Below are 20,543 nucleotides of genomic sequence, written 5' to 3'. Positions count from 1 at the left end.
ATTGAAATCAATAATATCCATATACGTAATGAAAAATTCAAGCACGTTTCTCATATAATGATTTGACTGAGTCATGAAAAGTAGAGATATAATCAAATTCCTAATTGTAGGATATGATGTAGATAACCTATATACAATAAGTTGCTTAAGACAGTATAAGTTAAGCCTCAGCCAGAATGGGGTCGCCTCAGTTATTCTTAAGTCTTCATCACATAAGTGTGAAGAAGATAGACTGACTTGGTTATGGGAATCTTTTTTTAACTTAAATACTCATTATCGTTGTTAGTAGCAAGGGAATTGGAGAAATCTGATCACTTTCAAAAGTAAGGCATAATGGTTATTTTCCTGCAAGTTGTTTCTTGGCCTCTTCCGATGGTCAATTCATATTACAGTCTTTGTTCGTTCGTATGAAACTCTGTATGAGAAATTATGTTTATTCAGTACAATGCAACCTAAAAATACAGTATGATTCATGAAAGCAAATCCTGAATGATTCATCAATCCTATTGCTCTCGACCATTAGGGTTTACATCTTTTCATTTGTTGCCAATTTGTTCAGGACAAAAGTGCTGACGTAATAGAAATATCTACTCTTTCTAAACTAAATTGTACGATATTATTTAAATATCGTTTAATCTCGTTGCAACTTATATTTTCAACGAAGTTCATAAGATGTTATCCCTCGATGAGCCACAGGAAACACCTGTTTAAAGTAAACAAATGTGACAGAGGTGACGGCGGGTTTTTAAACAATTTTGGGCGTGGCGCGAATCTCTTGACGACTCTAACATTGGTTGACGACTTCTCCAGTTTAGCCAGGTGAGTTTGACGATGCCATGTTAACGCTGGATCATACTCGCTAAGGTAATCTACGTTAAACAAACATTTCCTTTAAAGGGTAAGTCCAGCCATGACTGTTTCAAAGTTGCGGCAGATTTGACATTTTGAACCAGATTATGTAATACCAGGACTGAGGTTAGAACCGTATGGTACGAATCAATATCATTCTAAAATACAGGATGATTAATAGGAGTTGTTCATGATTTATAGTTCACACGTTTTATTGTCTGTTAAGAAAATTGTTGGTAAACAATATGTTTGGCTGAGGAGCAGCCGGACACACTGGAGTGTGAAGATAAGACGTGGGTTTTTGTTATCAAACTTGTCTCATGTATTACTGCATTGTCACTGCATTACAGGCATATGACTGAGACGAAAACTTTTTTTCATGGAAAATCCTCAATAGATACTCAGCAGTCTATTGTATGTTGTAGGCTTATGAAAACATTTGGAATTTCGCATAAATTCTTAAACATTTGGGTCCTAAGGTAGAAAATGATAAAACTGTAATTCAGTATTGTGAACTTTATTCAGTATTGTGAACTTTGTTTAGCTGTGGAATGGAATGTACTTTTATATGGGTTTGGGCTTGGGTAGCTGAAGGATTGACCAGAGAAGGACGATCAGGATAATTTTTTACTTATCCTACAGTATTAAATAGATTGATATTGGCGAATGATGTGAAAGAAGCCCAGGGAATATAGGGGGTTAAGTAATATAAAAGTAGCTAGGTAGAGCACTTTTCTACAACAGTGGATTGTATGGAAATTAACCAAGATACCATGAGCATCTACAGTTTACCACATATTCAGAAAAAACAAGTAAATGATATGGTTTTCATTTTATAAGTATTTGCTTAACATTGTTTGTATTCTTGTGGACACAGATGGATGCCACTGGATTCACTAATCAGGTGATATCATGGAACTGACAAAGTACCATTGATTTATTTAGACTGTAATGATGAAATTCAAGGTAGATGTGGGCAACTAGGAGAAGATGGGAAATCAAAGGGTCTGTTGATTTGTTGTGATATGTTAGTTACTTTCCCTTTGATAAACTTGTACTAACAATTGAATGATGTGAAAGAATTATCAGCAGAATCTATTTGTATTTTCAAGAATGCAAACAGTGGCCAGCATGTACTTATAATAATATCTTATCATGTAGTATTCAAGTAACATAAAAATTTATGTAAATACTAGTTGCAAGGGGAAGTTAGGAGTTTTAGGTTATATTGATTTATACAAGTGTTTCACCAAATTTTGATGAATGAACTTCATGCTGCATATTCCATGTCTTCATCGCTGTCCCCACTACATATTAGGTTATGTAGTATGACAGGATAAGGAAAAGAAATTATCTCAGTCACATTCCGCAGGTGTAATCTGTTTGCAAATTATAACTTTCGTTATGAATTAAATGAGTTACAGTTAACAGAGCGGCAGGACTAAACTGGAACATTACCGTGTATATATATTTGAACTATTATCCGCCTTTGGGTTACGTTGAAGCTTGGCTGGGATCAGGTGGGATGGGACAACACTCAGGTTATGGGTCAGTTAAGGTTTTTTGGTTTGACAGTTTCAACCTGATAAGTAGCTCTACACTTCAGAGGTAAGAGCTTTCTGATGACTCCTGCTAAACTTAGTGAAATTGAAATCATCTTTATGTCCATCAGAGTTTGTATATGTCTGATTCTCACTGATTGGAAGAAGTCCAGTAATCTAGAAATAAAGTGTTGCAAGGAAGTTAGATAGTTTTGGCTAAATGCATTTTGACCCATTAGTTCCTGCATGCAGCAGAATAACCACTTCATATGTTCTCAGATTTTTGTGTTTGCAAACTTTTTGTTGCCATACTAGTCATGGTTCCTTTAATTTGGGATATTCAGGAATGCTACTGTTGAAACATGAAGTGGTACGTTTAAAATGTGTTGACAAAACCTTTGAGAGAGTCTTTCATATGGTGTGATAATCTTTGCTTAGATTTTAAGCCACTGAGATGTTAGTAAGAAACTTTAGGGAAATATATTTGGGTTAGATAATTTTGCTGATTTGTTAGCATGAGGTAAGCTATCCGGTTACATTTCTTTTGCATCTTATTTGACCTTTCCATTGAAAGTTGTTGCATTTATTAGGAAATTTCCATATTTCTTTTGGTAGCATTAAAAAAGATGGAATCCAGCAGGATTTGTATAGGAACACCTGTTTCTTATGTCTTTGTTTTGTTCAACTGTTGATTGTGAACATTGATTGTGAACAGAAATCTGATTGTGGCATTCTTGTGTAGATATTTAAGGGTTCTGTATTCGTATGTTTTTTTTTTTTGTGGTAGCTGAAATGGCCCTAAAAATAGGCCTCTTCCATATGCTACATATATGTATATACAGGTATACCCCATTCCAAGCCAGGTACCATTTGTTGACTATCCTTGAGAGGAGGATGACTAGCTGGATTAGCTTCAGGCTGACTGTCGTATCTATGATTCAAACCCAAGCAGGCCAATATGTAACTGATTTTCAGTAAATTTTAACCACTACACCCCACTGGCATTTATATGATTTTTTCATACTTTGCATTAAGGAAATCTTTTGTTAAGTAAATTGTTATATATATGTATTAACAAAAATGGCTGTATTATATGATTATGATAATGATGATAAGTATAATAGCAATATTGATAGTAATAAAGGTAATGTACATATGTACATGTGTATATATGTATATGTCTGTGTATGTGTATGTATGTGCATATGTATATGTTGATATGTTTATATGTATATGTGTGTATGGGCGTTTATGTTTATATGTATGTATATGAGTGGATGAGCCATTCTTCGTCTCTTTCCTGGCGCTACCTCTTTACGTGGGAAACAGCTATTAAGTATAATAAATATACAGATAAAGGTAATGATAATGATAGTTACAACAATATGTATATTTTTTCGTAATTATTCACCATTTCCCATTTTATGAGGTAGTGTCTGGAACTGAAAAAGAATGGCCTCATAAGCGTCACATCAGCTCTCAAGCTGTCATTTACAATGCACCAAAATCAGAGTACCCATCCATAGCCATGCCCCTGACTACTTCAAATATCCTAGTTCAACTCATTGATAGTATGTTGCTTTCAGTAATGATAGTGATATTGATGATAATAATGATAATAAGTTTTTCATACTTGTTCATCCTTTCCAACGTATCAAGGTAGCATCAGGCACAGATGAAGAATGTCCTCATTAGCTCTTATCCACTTTTTAGCTCTCATGAATAATGTATTAAAGTTTAATCTCCTGACTTACAGTCGAGCCCCACAGACCTTATTTATGTTTGCTATGACTGCTTCATATCCCCTGGGTTATCCCCTTGAGAACAAGTAACCCCCTACATACCACATTGCTCCAGTTTGCTTTATCCTATGCCAGACTCACATCTTATTGTGTAATAAGACCCCAATACCTCAGAGCATCTTTCTATCCTTTCATCTCCAATTTGGTCTTTCCTTTCTCCTTGTCTCCTCCACTTCTAACACGTATACCCACTTAATCAGTCTCTCCTCACTTATCCTCATATGTCCAGACCATATCAGCACATGCTCATCAACTCTCAACCATACTCTTCCTACTAATACATGTCTTTCTTTCTCTGTCATTTCATAGTCAATTTATCCTTGTTACACACCACAGATTGTTCTCAGGCATTTCATTTACAACACATCCATTATCCTTAACATTTTTTATATCTGGCCCAAAGTGAAAATGATTTTGAGTATTCAGGGCCTAAACTTACAAGAGGGTGAGACACCTGCAAGGAATAGAGTGAATTGGAACAAATGTGGTATACCGGGGGTCGATGTGCTGCCATTGGACTAAACCAGGGCATGTGAAATGTCTGGGATAAACCATGGAAAGGTCTGTGGGGCCTGGATGTGGATAAGGAGCTGTGGTTTTAATGCAATGCACTTGACAGCTAGTGACTGAGTGTGAAGAAATGTGGCCTTTTTTGTCTGTTTTCCTGGTGCTACCTTGCTGAAGGCAAAAGACCCACAAGTTTAGTTTGGATTTTGCCTGAATTGTGCTCCTTGTAAAAGGTGTAACTTTGAACTTTGCCTGTAACTAAAAGAAAATTCCACCTTTGGCCATGGAACTTACAAGTGTTTTTGATATTACCCAAGATGTGTATCCACTCATTTACATTTAATTTACCATAACTACTACACTTCTAATATGTTAAATGAGCAGTTGGTTTAGTTAAATATACTTTGCAAGAACAAAGAGTGCTGTGTATTAGATTGATGGAATTGTATTTGTATCTTGAAAGAAATTGAACACCCATTTGTTTAATGACATTTTTATTTAAGCAAATTCATTCTTGTTATTTGTATAAGTTGTTCATTATTTGTTTGTAGTGGTTAAATGTGTTTGCTTATCAAAAGATGTACTATTCCAGTGAAAACTATCTCAGTCTTAAGTTAAAAATCATAGCTAATGCATTTATTTTTTTTATTTCATAAAACTTATGTAGACTGCTCATTGCTAGCTACTGTTTCTTACTGATGAATACCATATAAATTGTTTCCCTTTTTCTTGAATTTATATTGATAAATGATGCTAACATAGTTTCTATCTTTTTTATAAGTTGATTATAGTGGAGACTGCTTGACTGTGTTATAGATGATCTGAAAATACCAAACATCATTCAGAATATGGTGCTCTTTGTTTTTCAGCGTTACATGACTAACAAGCACATGTTTAACTGTAATTAAGTTTTGAAAGGCTTTCAAACAAAACGGTAAAGTAACATGCACTGATTGTAAGGAAAACCAAATTTGATGATACGATGTCCTTGTTTAGTCTGTTTTTTAATATTTAGTGGAAAGATCTGAACTGATCTCAGTTTTTTATCCCACCAGGTCATGGCACTGATTGAAAAGGGCCCTTGTAAGGTAAGTCTTAGGGATGTAAGGTACTGCATGTTTGAATGGTATATCTGTATGCACTACTCTGTACTGAGAAATTGGTACATAACTAGATCCTTTTGCTATGGCTGATTTAAGAAGTTAAAATACCTAGGTATTGGGAGGGTTAGTAATGGCTGCAAAGTGAGTCAACACTGAAGTGGTTCTTGAGTTGTTCTTCTCTGACCCAGGAAGCTGTCTTTTCTTTTTGCCTCACCCATACATGGCCTGCTGGCTTTCAGTCCACAAACAAAGAATCTCTCCTTGTCATACATAGCACTTGACAACACTTAACGTAAACAATTTATTCTTTGTAATGACAGATTTTCAATCTGAGAGCACTATATGTTAACCCTGACTTGTGGCAAAATGGTAGGAGCAACAGGTAGAAATAGTCAGTAGGAGCATTAGATAGAAGTAGTCAGAAGGAACATGAGACAGGAGCATTAGGTAGAAGTAGTAGGTCAGTACATTAGGTGGGAGCACTAGGTAGAAGTAGGTTGAAACATTAAGCAGGAACATCAGGTGGACACTTTTAGGTAGAAGTGGTCAATAGGAACATTAGGTAGGAGCCTGTGAAAACACTGCACTAGAGTTGCCCTCTTAAGCTAACAAGCAGGCATGCATTTGTACTGTTCAGGCACATGAGTTCTTGCGTGCAGATTTTACTTACACATGAAGAGCATTCATCACTGAATGAAATTATGGTCAGCACTGGAGTTTGTTTTAGCAATTCCTGAAAAAAATTGCAAATCATACAGTACTTAAGTTGATAAGGGCAAGGCATATGTGTTTTATTGTAGAAAGTATTTTCTTAGGTTGTCAGGGAGCAAATTGAATGTTTAATGGAATGTACAGTACAGGGAAAGAGCTCAACACATGGTCTAGATCCACTTCGCTTGAACTTTCTTTACCATCATGTAACCTTTTAAACATTTGTATACTGGAGCATTCATGCATTGCATGATTTATTCCATCCATCCAAAACACTTCCACTAAAACAGTAATTTCTAACAAGCTTCTTGTCATGGTGTTTGGTTACTGTGGCTCTGCATCTAACGAAGAACTGTTCATTATCGACAGTCGTCAAGCTGATTTAGAAACTTGAAGGCTGTAATCGGGTCACCCCTCTTTATTTTTCTTTTCTGTGGTGGACAGATTACTAGCTTTCATCCTCTCATTGTGTGCATGCTCACTATACCATGAAATATGCAGCAGTGTACACATGCAAATCAAGTCAGCGTTGATGTACTTCTATGAATATCCATTCCCCTAGGGTCATTAGGTTCAAGCATTTTATCTGAAAATTTATATAGTACCCACTGCCAGGAAGGCTATAATAGCCATGACCTAAACTCCCCAAGTTTGTATTCTCATCCTTACTTGAATTTTCGTTTCTACCTGATAATACTTTCATTTCCCTTGATTCTGGTCACCTCACCCACCCCACTTTTTTTTTCATTGGTTGGACATTTGTTCTGTTGTTTAACCATTCCTAACTTCCTTTTCCTCTTTCTGTCACATCCTTTATAGTTTTTCTGGCATTTTTGTTGACCTCAGCTCATTTAAGAGCTCCTGACTCGTTTGAATTTTAAGGAAGTCTTGCAGTCACGTTGAAGGTCATTAGTAAGGTCTTTTTTGGTAATACTACCATTAGCTTATGTGATAGCAAGAAACTCATTTGAGAGGATTTTATTCGACTCCATTGAGGTCATCAGGAACGTCACTGATTAATGACTTTGGTTCAGGAGGCCATTAAGTCACGGTTGGTGGCAGAACAATGGTAGAGGACACATTGAGAGCCCTTGTAAGGTTGGGAGAGTCCTGTGGTATGCCAGTTACTGTTATTTTCTTCATGTGGTGCCTCGAGAGTAAGTATATGATCACTGAAGTGTATTTAGGGCTCTCCATCTACCGGGAGGAGGTGAGAGAGAGAGAGAGAGAGAGAGAGAGAGAGAGAGAGAGAGAGAGAGAGAGAGAGAGAGAGAGATAATGCGATTACTATTATGTGTTATCCTTAACCTTGTGTATATGTGTTGACTGCAGTTCATATCCAAAAGAATATCGTGGGAATACAGATGATAAACATGGGTGTTTGGAGTGTGTTGGGGGAGGAGATATTGTAAGTGTTCAGTCAACAGCAGATCGCTGATGATTTCCCCATTGGTTGTGATGGGGCTATTGTATTGTTGCGGTCCGTACGAGCTCTTATGGGATTTATGCGTTTTGGTGCTGAGTTGCAACGTAGCAATGAGGGATCTCATGTTGAATGTGGTGATGGTACAGAAGCTTAATACATGTTGCAGTGTGGGATGAGGTCCAAGTGATGATGGATTGGAGAGAATCGGGAGGAGGACTAGCCATGTGTTCATCGTTTCTTGATGATTAGAATGGGGGAAGGGGAGTTAGTTTGGATGATATCTACACCGCCTTTAAGTAGTCCTAACTCTGTGGTCGATGAAGAAAGCTGGACAGGGTAGAGCGTGGGGATGGCATGAGTGAGGTTAGGAAGACCCAAGGTCGTGAACACGTTCCGTTGTTCTCAATTAAGTCATTCACGTAACTTCAGAGTAGGAGAGAGTGTAAGGATGGTGGTGACTGGAGGATTTGATGATGGTGCCAACAATGTTCCATCCTGTTAGATGACACCGAGAAACGTGAACTATGTGCATGTCAGTGTGTTTATGCCTTTCGTGTATATATATATATATATATATATATATATATATATATATATATATATATATATATATATATATATATATATATATATAAAGTGTTTCTGTGTGTGTCAGACTGCTTAATCCTGTGTTTGTGTGTTCGTCCTTGTTTATAGGTACGCTGGTCGTCATGTGTTTCCGCCTGCGTGAGTCTCCCCTCCCGGTGGCGGTGGGTGGCTGGAGGGTGAACTTCCGGTTGATGTTGGTCAGCTGCTGGCCCGGGGGGTGCTGGTGGGGGAAGCTGGGGTGGAGGCACACAGCCGTGAGAGGGGGAGGAGGAGGGAGGGAATACCCCCTCCCTTTCACCTCCCGGGTTTTTGAGCTTGGGCATGGCCGAGGGAGGAAGGAAGAAGGGAGGGGGGGATAGGCTGTGATAGGGGTGGGGTTAAACTGCTCTAGATATGGCCTGTATCTCTCATGGTTGTTATGTAAGAATGTATCTAGAGAGACAGAATTTGTAAGATGAGAAAAAAATTAGGAATATAGAGAGGTGTGTGTGTGTGTGTGTGTGTGTGTGTGTGTGTGGTGTAAGGAAACTGTAATTGTATCCCTGGGGGTTTACTAAGTTCCTTAGGGACTTAGACTAGCGATCTCTCTCTCTCTCTCTCTCTCTCTCTCTCTCTCTCTCTCTCTCTCTCTCTCTCTCTCTCTCTCTCTCTGATTCGTTTTCCTCTCCGTGTTTCACTGTAGGGGAGGTTGGACTTTGAGGCTTGTAATGTATGTGGGTGTGGAGGAGTTGTGAGGAGTCTCTGGGTCATTAGCTGCTGTGGGGTGGGCCCCTTGCCTTCCCTCTTCACACACCCTTCCTCCTTTATCTTTATTGCTCTTCTCTGTACTCTCTCAACGGGTTTCTTTTGTGCTTCTTTACATGCGGCGACCAAACCTGAGAAGCATATTCTAGTTTTGGCTTTATGTTGGTTATGAATAGATTGCTAAATGATTTTTTTGAAGTCCTTATGCCTGAAAGCTAGTCTGATATTCGCCAGCAGACACCTGGTCACCGTAGATCTATTCTCTTAATATGGGACTCTGTGGACGGGTTAGGGACGATGTTTACTCCAAGTCTCTCACATAGAGAATCGTGAAGCTTTCTTTCTCATAATGAAGCTGTCCTTCGCTTTGTCCCATCCTCAGTACATTTATTAGGGTTGATGTTTACGTCAACCATGTTTCAGACCAAATTTAGTCTCTCGTAGGCTAAGGGCAACCTTCCTCGCTTTTTACTTCCCTCATGATTGCTGCATCATCGTATTCGGGAAGGATTCTAAACCTTCAGGCAAGTCATCTTTGTAGATGAAGAGTAATGGTCCCAGAACCGAACCCTGTGGCACTCCGCTGGTCACCTGAACCCACTTGGAAAAGGCTCCTTTGACGTGCGTCCTTTGTTCTCTCCCACTGGGGCTAGTCTTCTCGCCACAAAGGAGTTCTACCCCCCTTCAGCTTCATTAATCCTCCTCCTGTGTAGTACGAGTGTCAAATGCCTCCTGACGGTCCATAAACAGACAGTCCGTCACCCCAGCCTTCCCTTTTGTCCAGGATTGAGTTCACTCTCTCGTCAAGAGGTTAGTTACACATGACCTCCTTTCCCTAAAATCATGCTGCCTCTCACTCTGGAAACTTCTCCCCGGTATAATGTCATCCACTTGATTTCTGATCATGTTTTCCAGAGCCATACACACCACGCTTGTTAGGGAGACAGGCCTGTATCATCAGCTCCTGTTCCTGGGCTCCTTCCTTATATATAGGTGTAGCATTTGCCCTTTTCCATTCCCTTGGCTCTATGCCTCTCTCTCTCCAGTGACATCTTGAACTGTAATTCAGGTGGTCTGTCAGGTGTACACACACACACACACACACACACACACACACACACACACACACACACACACACACACACACCTCTCTTGGGTACATAATGATGAATTTTGATGAGGACCATGAACCTTGTATGGGTCAAGTCCTTTTTTATATTCTTATAATATCTCTTCTAAATATCTGAGCGATTTCCACAACCTCTTCCCCACTCTCCGCCTCACTGGTGTTAGGTGCTGGAGTGTCTCCCACTGTGGAAACACTTTCGAACTTGCTCTTCAGTTCCTCTCATATCCTTACATCATCCATAACAAATATCTCCCTCCGACTCCCTTATCCTGATCACCACCTGCTCCTTAGCTGACAGGTGGCTGATGATGGAACTCATGGAATAATAGTTTTGGATTTTGAAGCAGTCTCGTCGGCAATATTCTTTTTTTTATCTTTCTTTTTCAAGGATTCCTTGTTTCTCTTGTCTTGCTGTACTGGGTCCCATGCTCCTCTCTCTACACCATGGTATCTGGCTGGCTGTGGAGTGTCGTCAGCACCCACGCCACTGCTCGTCTCAAAACTCCCCTGCTGTATGACATCGTTCATCACACCGGTTTTCCTTCCCTCTCTCTCTCTCTCTCTCTCTCTCTCTCTCTCTCTCTCTCTCTCTCTCTCTCTCTCTCTCTCTTACACTATTGTTTCTGTATTTACGGCTTGAGGTCGGTCCCATCCACTCTCCCCCCCCCCCCCCCCCTGGCGCTCATTGCTCCTCCACTGCAAATGTCGCCTAGCCTGCCTGCCTCTCAACACAACGCGTTTTGGTTCCTGGCCACTGAGTTCCATGTCTCCCCCTCCCAGTCGACGTTGCCATAGAGATGGTTGAGGGTTTTTGTGTGTGTCTCGTCTCCACGATTTGATATCTGTCTATACTGCTCTTTTTCATCTCTTTGGCCAAGCAAGTCACTGAGACTTGAGCAATTGCATGATCCCTTTTTCCTCCATCTCGTTGTAGCTTACATAATGCCCTCATTATCCATGCTTGTGTCTGTAATGTGTGTGTGTATTTGTGCATGTATCTCTGTACTTGTTGATGATGATGATTTGAAGTACATGTTCATTATGCTGTTTGTCGACTTCTCAACCATGTGTTTATTTCACAGCCAAAGGGGAACCCCCAGCTGGAGGTAGGGTTTTCCTTTTATTGCCTGTTGGTCCCGTGGGTGCTGGGGGCTCTGAACCACCACACCCTCCCCATGAGCACGGCCGTAACGACCCTTGAGTAACGGCGGTATGATTTCTGGGGTCGATCGACCTAGCCTTTGACCTCGCGTCATTGAGGGCGAGGTCAGAGACTTCAAGGTCATCATGTCCAAAAAGGGGTCGTACCTACGCGCTCAGGGGGTCGTACCGGTGACCAAGGGTCGTACCCTCGCGCCCAGTGGTCGTACCGTCGTACCCAAGGGTCGTACTCAAGGGTCGTACCACTGTGCTCAGGAGATTAACGCAGTAGCAGAAGTCGTAGTAGTAGTAGTAGTAGTCGTAGTAGTAGTAGTAGTAGTAGTAGTAGTGCGTCGTGTGTGTGCTTCTTACCTGTCAGTATTGTAGGAGTTGGCCGTAGAAAATATCAATACTGTAAACGCTTGATATTTGCCCTGGTGTGTACACGCTTCTCCAGTGGTCTCCTGCATTGTCCAGGCTACACTCCAAGCAGGAGCAGAGGTGGGGGTGAGAGAGATGTTGGACCCCTTCCCCCACTCTCTGGAACGAGAAGTTCCTCGACGAGACTATTCTCTCTCTCTCTCTCTCTCTCTCTCTCTCTCTCTCTCTCTCTCTCTCTCTCTCTCTCTCTCTCATCCCCCCCGTCTTATTGACGCGGTGTAAATTCAAAAACAGGTGAACGTTTGCATGTATGTGACAGTGGCTGACACGAGGGAATTCTTGCTACCCCTCGTGTGTGTGTGTGTGTGTGTGTGTGTGTGTGTGTTGGGGGAGGTCAGCAGGAGGAGGAGGAGGAGGAGGAGGGTGGGGTTGTGTGGCTGGGGAGTCTTGACAGGCTGGTGCTGGCGGACGGGGAGGTAGTGAGCGCGCGTGATCCCTGCAGTACACACACACACACACTCACACACGCGCTCTCCTCTCTCCTCTCCCACTCTCCGTGTTTCTGTGTCTGTGTGTGTGTGTACACCTACGTCCGTGTCTCCAGTGTAGTGGCGTGGTGGTGTGTGTAGTGTGGTGGTGAGTGGTGGCGGTGGTGTGTGGTGACAGTGGTGGTGGCTCCGTGCAAGAGGCGGAGTGTGTGGTGGTGGTGGTACTGAAGTGGTACGGTTCCTCCACCTGGAGGACCTTCTCCTGCCGGCCAGGTGGACTGCCCTCAGCCGGTGAGTAGTAGTACCGCGTTAAGGTTTCCAGTCCGTTGTGCATTTACACACACACACACACACACACACACATACACACAGAGTGACGATATCCATTTACACCGTACAATACATGTAAATAAGTAGTTGTTTGATTGACTTTTTTTTGTGGATATTGTGTAAGACGTGTCCTCTTTCCTCACAAGGAGTGATGCTTGTTTTACAGCTCACAGATGGAGAAGGTAATTTGTTTGCGAGTTTACAGTTTTTTTCCATGATTAGAACAGACGGCTGTAAATTGGATTATGTATTATGCTATATATGTAGAACAGACAGCTGTAAATCTGATTATGTATTATGCTGTATATGTAGAACAGACGGCTGTAAATCAGATCATGTATTATGCTATGTATGTAGAACAGACAGCTGTAAATCAGATCATGTATTATGCTCTATATGTAGAACACGGCTGCAAATCGTACCATGTATTATACTGTATATGTAGAACAGACAGCTGTGAATCAGATCATGTATTATGCTCTATATGTAGAACACGGCTGCAAATCGTACCATGTATTATACTGTATATGTAGAACAGACAGCTGTAAATCGCATCATGTATTATACCGTATGTGATACAGTATAATACAGTGTGAGCTGGCTGTAGCGTGGGGGCACGACAATCAGACCATGGCCCCTAGGGAGTGTGTGTGTTGGCGGGTGACTGAACCCTCTCCCAGGTAACTCTCACCCCTCGCTCACCTCACTCTCACCCTTATGGGCTCTCTCTCTCTCTCTCTCTCTCTCTCTCTCTCTCTCTCTCTCTCTCTCTCTCTCTCTCTCTCTCTCTCTCTCTCTCTCTCACCTCTCCTTTCACCTCTCCTCTCACCTCTCTCTCAAGCTCTCCTCTCTCTCTCTCTCTCTCTCTCTCTCTCTCTCTCTCTCTCTCTCTCTCTCTCTCTCTCTCTTTCTCAGAACTCTCACCTCCGGCCCGTAAAGATGTCTTAAGTCTGGACGGCTTTCGTGGTCTGTAGGAGGATATCGTAGAACAACCGTGCTGCTGGTGGTGGTAGGTGGTAGCGTGAGAGTTAAGTGTTGGTGACTCCGACTGTCCCTGGGTTGTAGCCGACGATACCAGGGGGTATTGTGCTGTTGTGAGGGGTGGTGGGGGGTTGTTTAGCCGACGATAGCAGCGGCTGGTGTGATTCTATCGGTGGGATATCGTCGTGGGAGGGAGGACGTGCTGTGGTGTGTGGTATCGTGGTTAGAAGGGGTCTGTCTGTCGGCTGTGTATGTAGATGGGGCTGTCTTCAGTACAAGTGTTGTCCTTCCCTTGAGATGATTGTCATGAGAAGAGGGACACACACACACACACACACACACACACACACACACACACACCCATCCACCCACCCACCCACCGTCATTCGCCCTGGACGGGTACATACCGTGTGTCCACACGCCGTATGGCGTCCCTTCGGCATCAGTGTTGTGTGTGTGTGTGTGTGTGTGTGTGTGTGTGTGTGTGTGTGTGTGTGTGTGTGTTGTTCTCTAAGTTCCTGTGACCTACGGCAGGTAGTCATGATACACGGTGAAGACGCCGGGGGAGGCGGAGGGTTGGTTGGCACCAGAGGTGTGTGTGTGTGTGTGTGTGGCTGGATGGGGCAGGCCAGGGCAGGTACGGTGTTGGGGGAACATCAGTTAACAGTGTTTTCCGAGACGTCGAGGAGGTGGATGAGGTTATCGTAATGAGCTGGTGTGTTCCTGTTCGTCGTAGGTGTGTTCTTGTTCGTCGTAGGTGTGTTGCTGTTCGTCGTAGATGTGTTCTTGTTCGTCGTAGATGTGTTCTTGTTCGTCGTAGGTGTGTTGCTGTTCGTCGTAGATGCGTTCTTGTTCGTCGTAGATGTGTTCTTGTTCGTCGTAGGTGTGTTGCTGTTCGTCGTAGATGTGTTCTTGTTCGTCTTAGGTGTGTTCTTGTTCGTCGTAGATGCGTTCTTGTTCGTCGTAGGTGTGTTCTTATTCGTCGTAGGTGTGTTCTTGTTCGTCGTAGATGTGTTCTTGTTCGTCGTAGATGTGTTCTTGTTCGTCGTAGGTGTGTTCTTGTTCGTCGTAGGTGTGTTCAGAATACCTCTCGATGTAGACGAAAGTTTCTCATACATGTATATATTTGGTGGGGAAAGTGCTGTCACTGGGCTGAACCAGGGCATTGCGAAGTGGTCAAGGTGAGCCATAAAGTAGTCCGTGGGGGGGCTTGGCCGTGCATGGCAGGCTGTGTGTGGTGTCCGCGCACTCTGCCTGACACACACGCCAGGGAGTGGGTGTCTGCACATGAGGCCATTTGTCCGTGCTTATGGACGCCACCATGCGAGAGGCGGGAGACGCAGATGGGTATGGGAGTGTACGTACTTTCCTGTGTTAGGATCTCCTCCTGTGGTACTCCCGCCGCGCTAAGATATATATATATATATATATATATATATATATATATATATATATATATATATATATATATATATATATATATTGGAAAGGATCACAATTGAGTGTATGATCAAGTCATTCCTATGAGTCCACGGGGGAAAATGAAACACGATAAGTTCCCAAGTGCACTTTCGTGTAATAATCACATCATCAGGGGAGACACAAGAAAGAATTGTAACAGTTGATATAAACCGAAGAGATATTTCTTTTTGTATATCAGGATTGCGTGGTGCTCTCTCGCCCTCACTGCTTTCTGAGTGTTCGTCTTCGGGGTCCTAGTGGCAGTGTGAGAGGGTCGTTGACGACTTCCCCTCCCTCCCTCCCTCCTTCCCCGACGCACCTTTGGTGTCTGGAGGTCGTACGTTGGCATGAACGGAGGCTGATGTGGTGCTGTTGGTTAGCACGTAAGGCTAATAATGTAGTGTCGAGGGGTACCATTTGTTGCGGTAGTGTGGATAGGGGTACCAGTTGTTGTGGTAGTGTGTGGGTAGGGGGTACCATTTGTTATGGTAGTGTGGATAGGGGTACCAGTTGTTGTGGTTGTGTGGGTGGGGGGTACCAGTTGTTATGGTAGTGTGGGTAGGGGGTACCAGTTGTTGTGGCAGTGTGGGTAGGGGTTACCAGTTGTTGTGGTAGTGTGGGTAGCGGGAGCCAGTTGTTGTGGTAGTGTGGGTAGGGGGTACCAGTTGTTGTGGTAGTGTGGGTAGGGGGTACCAATTGTTGTGGTAGTGTGGGTAGGTTGTACCAGTTGTTGTGGTAGTGTGGGTAGGTTGTACCAGTTGTTGTGGTAGTGTGGGTGGGGGGCTGGGGGTTACCAGTTGTTGTAGCGTGTGGAGGGGAGGGGGGGAGGGGTAACCAGTTATTGTGGTATCGTGGGAGAGGTGTGGTACCAGTTGTTGTGGTACCAGTGAGGACCACCAAGAGCACGGCGACGGCTCGAGAGAGCCCCCTCCCCGGGCCTGGCCCATAACGAGTCTGGTCAGAGAGTGAGCCGCTGTACCCGAGGGTCATACTGCCGTACCCTTGGTTGGCGTCATGGTCAGGTCAGGAGGCTGAGCGCAGGCCGGCTGGCTGGTGGTCATGACCAGGTGTTGTCCTCGTTAGCCTGGCAGGGTCTCGTGGGGGAGGGATGGGTTCGTCTCTTGGTCGTGGGGGTCTGGTGAGGGGAAGGGAGTACGATGGAGAGAGAGAGAGAGGAGGAGTTGGGTGGGGTTGAGGTCGTCCCTGAGGATGGAGAGGAGGAGGAGGAGGAGGAGGTCGTTCCTGGGGATAAGGAGTAAGAGAGAGAGAGAGAGAGAGTGTACGTCGGTGTAGCGAGAGCAGGTGCTGCTGCAAATATCGTCTGCGATGCAGGAGGGGCGAGACGTGGACGGTTTTAAAGAGGACGTACACCTCCAGCGTGTTGCTGTATGGACGTCTGTTGCCTCACGCGACCCTGGCCCACACACACACACACACACACACACGCCCCTGGCTACCCACGCCCTTCTGGCGCACCCCCCAACCACCTGCACCAGATTCGACACACCCCCCGTCGGTAGTGCCCTAAGCCGTTGCTGTGGCACGGTCTTCAAAATTAAAAAACAAAAACCCTTCGAGGAGGGAGATGGTGCACGGGGAGCCCTTTAATGTCCCCGTCTGTTTGACTGAAGGGCGCGTCTGGCTCCGAGCGACGTCGCGCTATACAATAACCACGTGGCGTGGACCGTCTTTGTCGCCAGGTCTGGGGAGGTTCGACCAGGCTGGTGTCGTCACGCCCACGACGATGGTCGGGACTCGTGTAACAAGGGCCTGGTCTCGGGAATTTCTGTGTACGAGATGATTTGGTTCGTGGCGGTAGCCCTCGGCAGATGTGTGGCGGCGCACCCTGGGCTCGTCCTGTGAGCTGTAACGCAGAGAGGGAGTTACGGGGGTGTCACAGAGGGTCTTGGTCAGACCCCAGTGGGGTTGTTATTACATAGGTTGGGCATCATGGTTCGTGGCTCTCTCTCGCCCTCAGATACGCACACCAAATGGATCCAAAGCTTCCTCGCGCGTACCCTGGCCTAGTGTGGAGGGGATGGCTGTCTGGAATTGCGTCTCCCCACACCCACATCCACACCTAAAGTTTGTAGGTATATGACCTCATCCGTCGAGCTAGAAGAGAACTAGGAACTAGCTTTGATGCTAGCAGCCAGGCACACACTGTGGCGCCTACGTAGGCTAAGGTAGTGGGGGTGTGGGACCGCGGGGTATATGCTGAGGCCAGCTTCCCTCATCACGTACTCCTCCCGTAAGTCAGTGGTGCCCACGTAATCCGCTCTCCCACGTACATTATTAGTGGTAGGTGGGTGAGAGGAACCAGTCGACATCACTACTCCTGTAAGTCAGTGGTGCCCACGTAATCCGCTCTCCCACGTACATTATTAGTGGTAGGTGGGTGAGAGGAACCAGTCGACATCACTACTCCTCCTGTAAGTCAGTGGTGCCCACGTAATCCGCTCTCCTACGTACATTATTAGTGGTAGGTGGGTGAGAGGAACCCGTCGACATCACTAGTCCTCCTGTAAGTCAGTGGTGCCCACGTAATCCGCCCTCCCACTTACATTATTAGTGGTAGGTGGGTGAGAGGAACCAGTCGACCCCCCCGACTCCCCCATATGCACAACCAGCAGCTGGTAGTGGGAGCCAACCCAGAGCCTCCCCATGTACATAAGTGGTCTTGACGGTGGGTGATTAACTGTGCTGTGCATAATGAGGAGCAACATGTGTGGTGGAGGTCAGGGTGGTGGTAGGTGGCTGTTGTGGTGAACTTTTTAGCTGTTGCTGGTAGTTGATTGGCTTGCCTTGCCGCCCTTCCTCCACGCTGAGTAGCCTTTCTACCTATTACACACACACACACACACACACACACATACACACACACACACACACACAGTCGAGGAGGGTGTTAGCGGAAGTGTGGCTGGCATCTGTGGGTGTCGGGGTGGTGTACGGACGTACCCCAGCGCACTAGCTGGTCTGTGCCTCAGCCCAGCAGGGTCTGTTCGGAAGCATTTGGATACACAGGCGTTTATTATTATTATTATTATTATTATTATTATTATTATTATTATTATTATTATTATTATTATGGTTATTATTATTATTATTATTATTATTATTATTATTATTATTAGTAGTAGTAGTAGTAGTAGTAGTAGTAGTAGTAGTAGTATAATTATTGTTATTATTATTGTTATCATTTTTATTGATTAAATCGACTGTGAATTTGGATCATCAAATTTCCGCATCTATTTTATTTTTTTTTCAATTTATTTATGTCTTTTGGATGAAAAATGTATAAAAAGAAAAACGTGATGACAGTAACAGCAGAGCCGCCTTATGGTCTGTGCTGTAATGACCACGTCGAGAAAACTGTCTTTTTGAAACGTGAGATCCGGTTAGCTGTCTTATACGATGTGTGGAGGATGATGACAGGTGTGTGGGTGCCAGGTGTGTAGGTGCCACGTATGTGGGTGTCAGGTGTGTGGTTTCAGGTGTGTGGGTGTTTGGTGTCAGATGTGTGGTTTCAGGTGTGTGGGTGTCAGGTGTGTGGTTTCAGGTGTGTGGGTGTTTGGTGTCAGATGGGTGGTTTCAGGTGTGTGGGTGTCAGGTGTGTGGGTGCCAGGTGTGTAGGTGTCAGGTGTGTGGTGTCCGCCAAGTGGGCACTCGCTTCTTGTATCGTTTGAACGCCGGGTGTGACGTAATCTGGGGCGAGCGAGGTGCTGGAAGTGATGTTATGCACCTCTCTCTCTCTCTCTCTCTCTCTCTCTCTCTCTCTCTCTCTCTCTCTCTCTCTCTCTCTCTCTCTCCGATACACTTGCTCCTATATACCCCGAACCACGCCCGTGTTACTGACCAGCAGTAGCAGGAGCAGCAGCCCCTCCTCCTCCACCGCTGCTCCTCCTCCTCCTCCGCTGCTACTCCTCCTCCTCCGCTGCTGCTGCTCCTCCTCCGCTGCTCCTCCTCCTCCTCCTCCTCCTCCTCCCTCACCAGGTAGAAACATAAGGGGCGGAGGCGGCTCGCGGGCAGCCTGTTACGGGAGTGAGTGAGTGAGGGAGGGACGGGGGTCCCGTCATGCAGAGAGCCAGCCTAGCGACCGAAGCTTTTCCATTCAGATGGCGCGTCCAGCTTGAAAGTCACGAGACTATTTGTGTGCTGGGCTCCCTCCCTGTGTGTTGTCGGGCGCCATCAGCATACCTCATAACCTCTCGTCAGCATTTATGGTATTCTGTCAGCATACACGGTGTACTCCCGTCAGCATACCTCATATACTCTCGTCAGCATGTATGGTATGCTGTCAGCATACATGGTGTACTCTTGTCAGCATATATAGTATACTGTCAGCATACACGGTATACTCTCGTCAGCATATATCTTATACTATTGTCAGCCTACACCATCTGCTCTCGTCTGAATGTACCGTATGCTTGCGTCAGCATACACCATATGATCTTCAGCATACACCATATGATCTCCTTCAGCATACACCATATACTCTCGTCAGTATATACATACGCTTTCGTCAGCATACATCGTATACTCTCGTCAGCATACATCGTATACTCTCCTTCCCAGCATAGGATCGCGAGCAGCTTCCCCCCCCCCTCTCTCTCTCTCTCTCTCTCTCTCTCCCCAAACTGACACACCCACATCCACTACCCTCCCCCTTCTTCCCCCTCCCCCCCTCCAACACCTCAGCCAGACACCCCCCCCCTCGAAAACGAGGCACTCCCTTATCCCCCCTCCCCCTCCCCCCGCGAAAGCACGCACTCTCTCTCTCTTGACTTGATTTGAGTGCGAGAGATCCTCACACTCGTGTCTCTGACGCCGTGAGAGCCACGCATGGGTCGCGACAGACATGGTCATTGCCTTGTTTATGAAGGTGATTAGGTCGTTGATGAACACCGAGTGACGCCGGGAATTGGGAGGGGGGAGGTGATTAGGCTTGTTAATGTGCCGGAGACGAGAGGGTTTAGCATCAGGTCTCTCTCTCTCTCTCTCTCTCTCTCTCTCTCTCTCTCTCTCTCTCTCTCTCTCTCTCTCTCTCTCTCTCTCTCTCTCTCTCTCACCTCCCGTGACATATATTTGCTCCTGTGTTTCTGGTGAGATTTTGTCCTCGTGTGATTTAAGTGCTGTGTGTGTGTGTGTGTGTGTGTGTGTGTGTGTGTGTGTGTGTGCCGGCCCTGGTCGATGCTTCTGGGCGAGGGTGGTCGATAATGGTGCATATTTGATATGTATTGAGCAGCTCGTTTGAGGTTTCCCGGAGAGAGAGAGAGAGAGAGAGAGAGAGAGAGAGAGAGAGAGAGAGAGAGAGAGAGAGAGAGAGAGAGAGGCTTCCCCACCCTGCCGCTCCTCAGGT

At 44.8% G+C, this 20,543-nt stretch overlaps 1 protein-coding gene across 10 annotated transcripts in view; it reads left to right on the top strand.

Annotated features, from left to right (window-relative positions):
• The first annotated feature begins 692 nt into the window (after positions 1-692).
• The window catches only part of jar (Myosin heavy chain 95F jaguar), a 119,968-nt gene continuing 100,117 nt past the window's right edge, over positions 693-20,543 (top strand). For 2 of the 10 annotated variants that reach the window (XM_071679706.1, XM_071679697.1), the window contains exons 1-3: positions 699-819; positions 5,755-5,787; positions 11,483-11,506. In XM_071679706.1, the coding sequence (XP_071535807.1) occupies positions 5,758-5,787; positions 11,483-11,506 (54 nt within the window). In that variant the 5' untranslated portion in view covers positions 699-819; positions 5,755-5,757. Of the gene's footprint in view, positions 820-5,754; positions 5,788-11,482; positions 11,507-12,399; positions 12,701-12,897; positions 12,922-20,543 lie in introns of those variants that run through there. The other 8 variants (XM_071679708.1, XM_071679701.1, XM_071679707.1 and 5 more) reach the window with 6 other exon arrangements.

This window comes from Panulirus ornatus, chromosome 30, assembly GCF_036320965.1.
Source record: "Panulirus ornatus isolate Po-2019 chromosome 30, ASM3632096v1, whole genome shotgun sequence".
NCBI lineage: Eukaryota > Metazoa > Arthropoda > Malacostraca > Decapoda > Palinuridae > Panulirus > Panulirus ornatus.
This window is presented reverse-complemented; position numbering and strand designations above follow the sequence as displayed.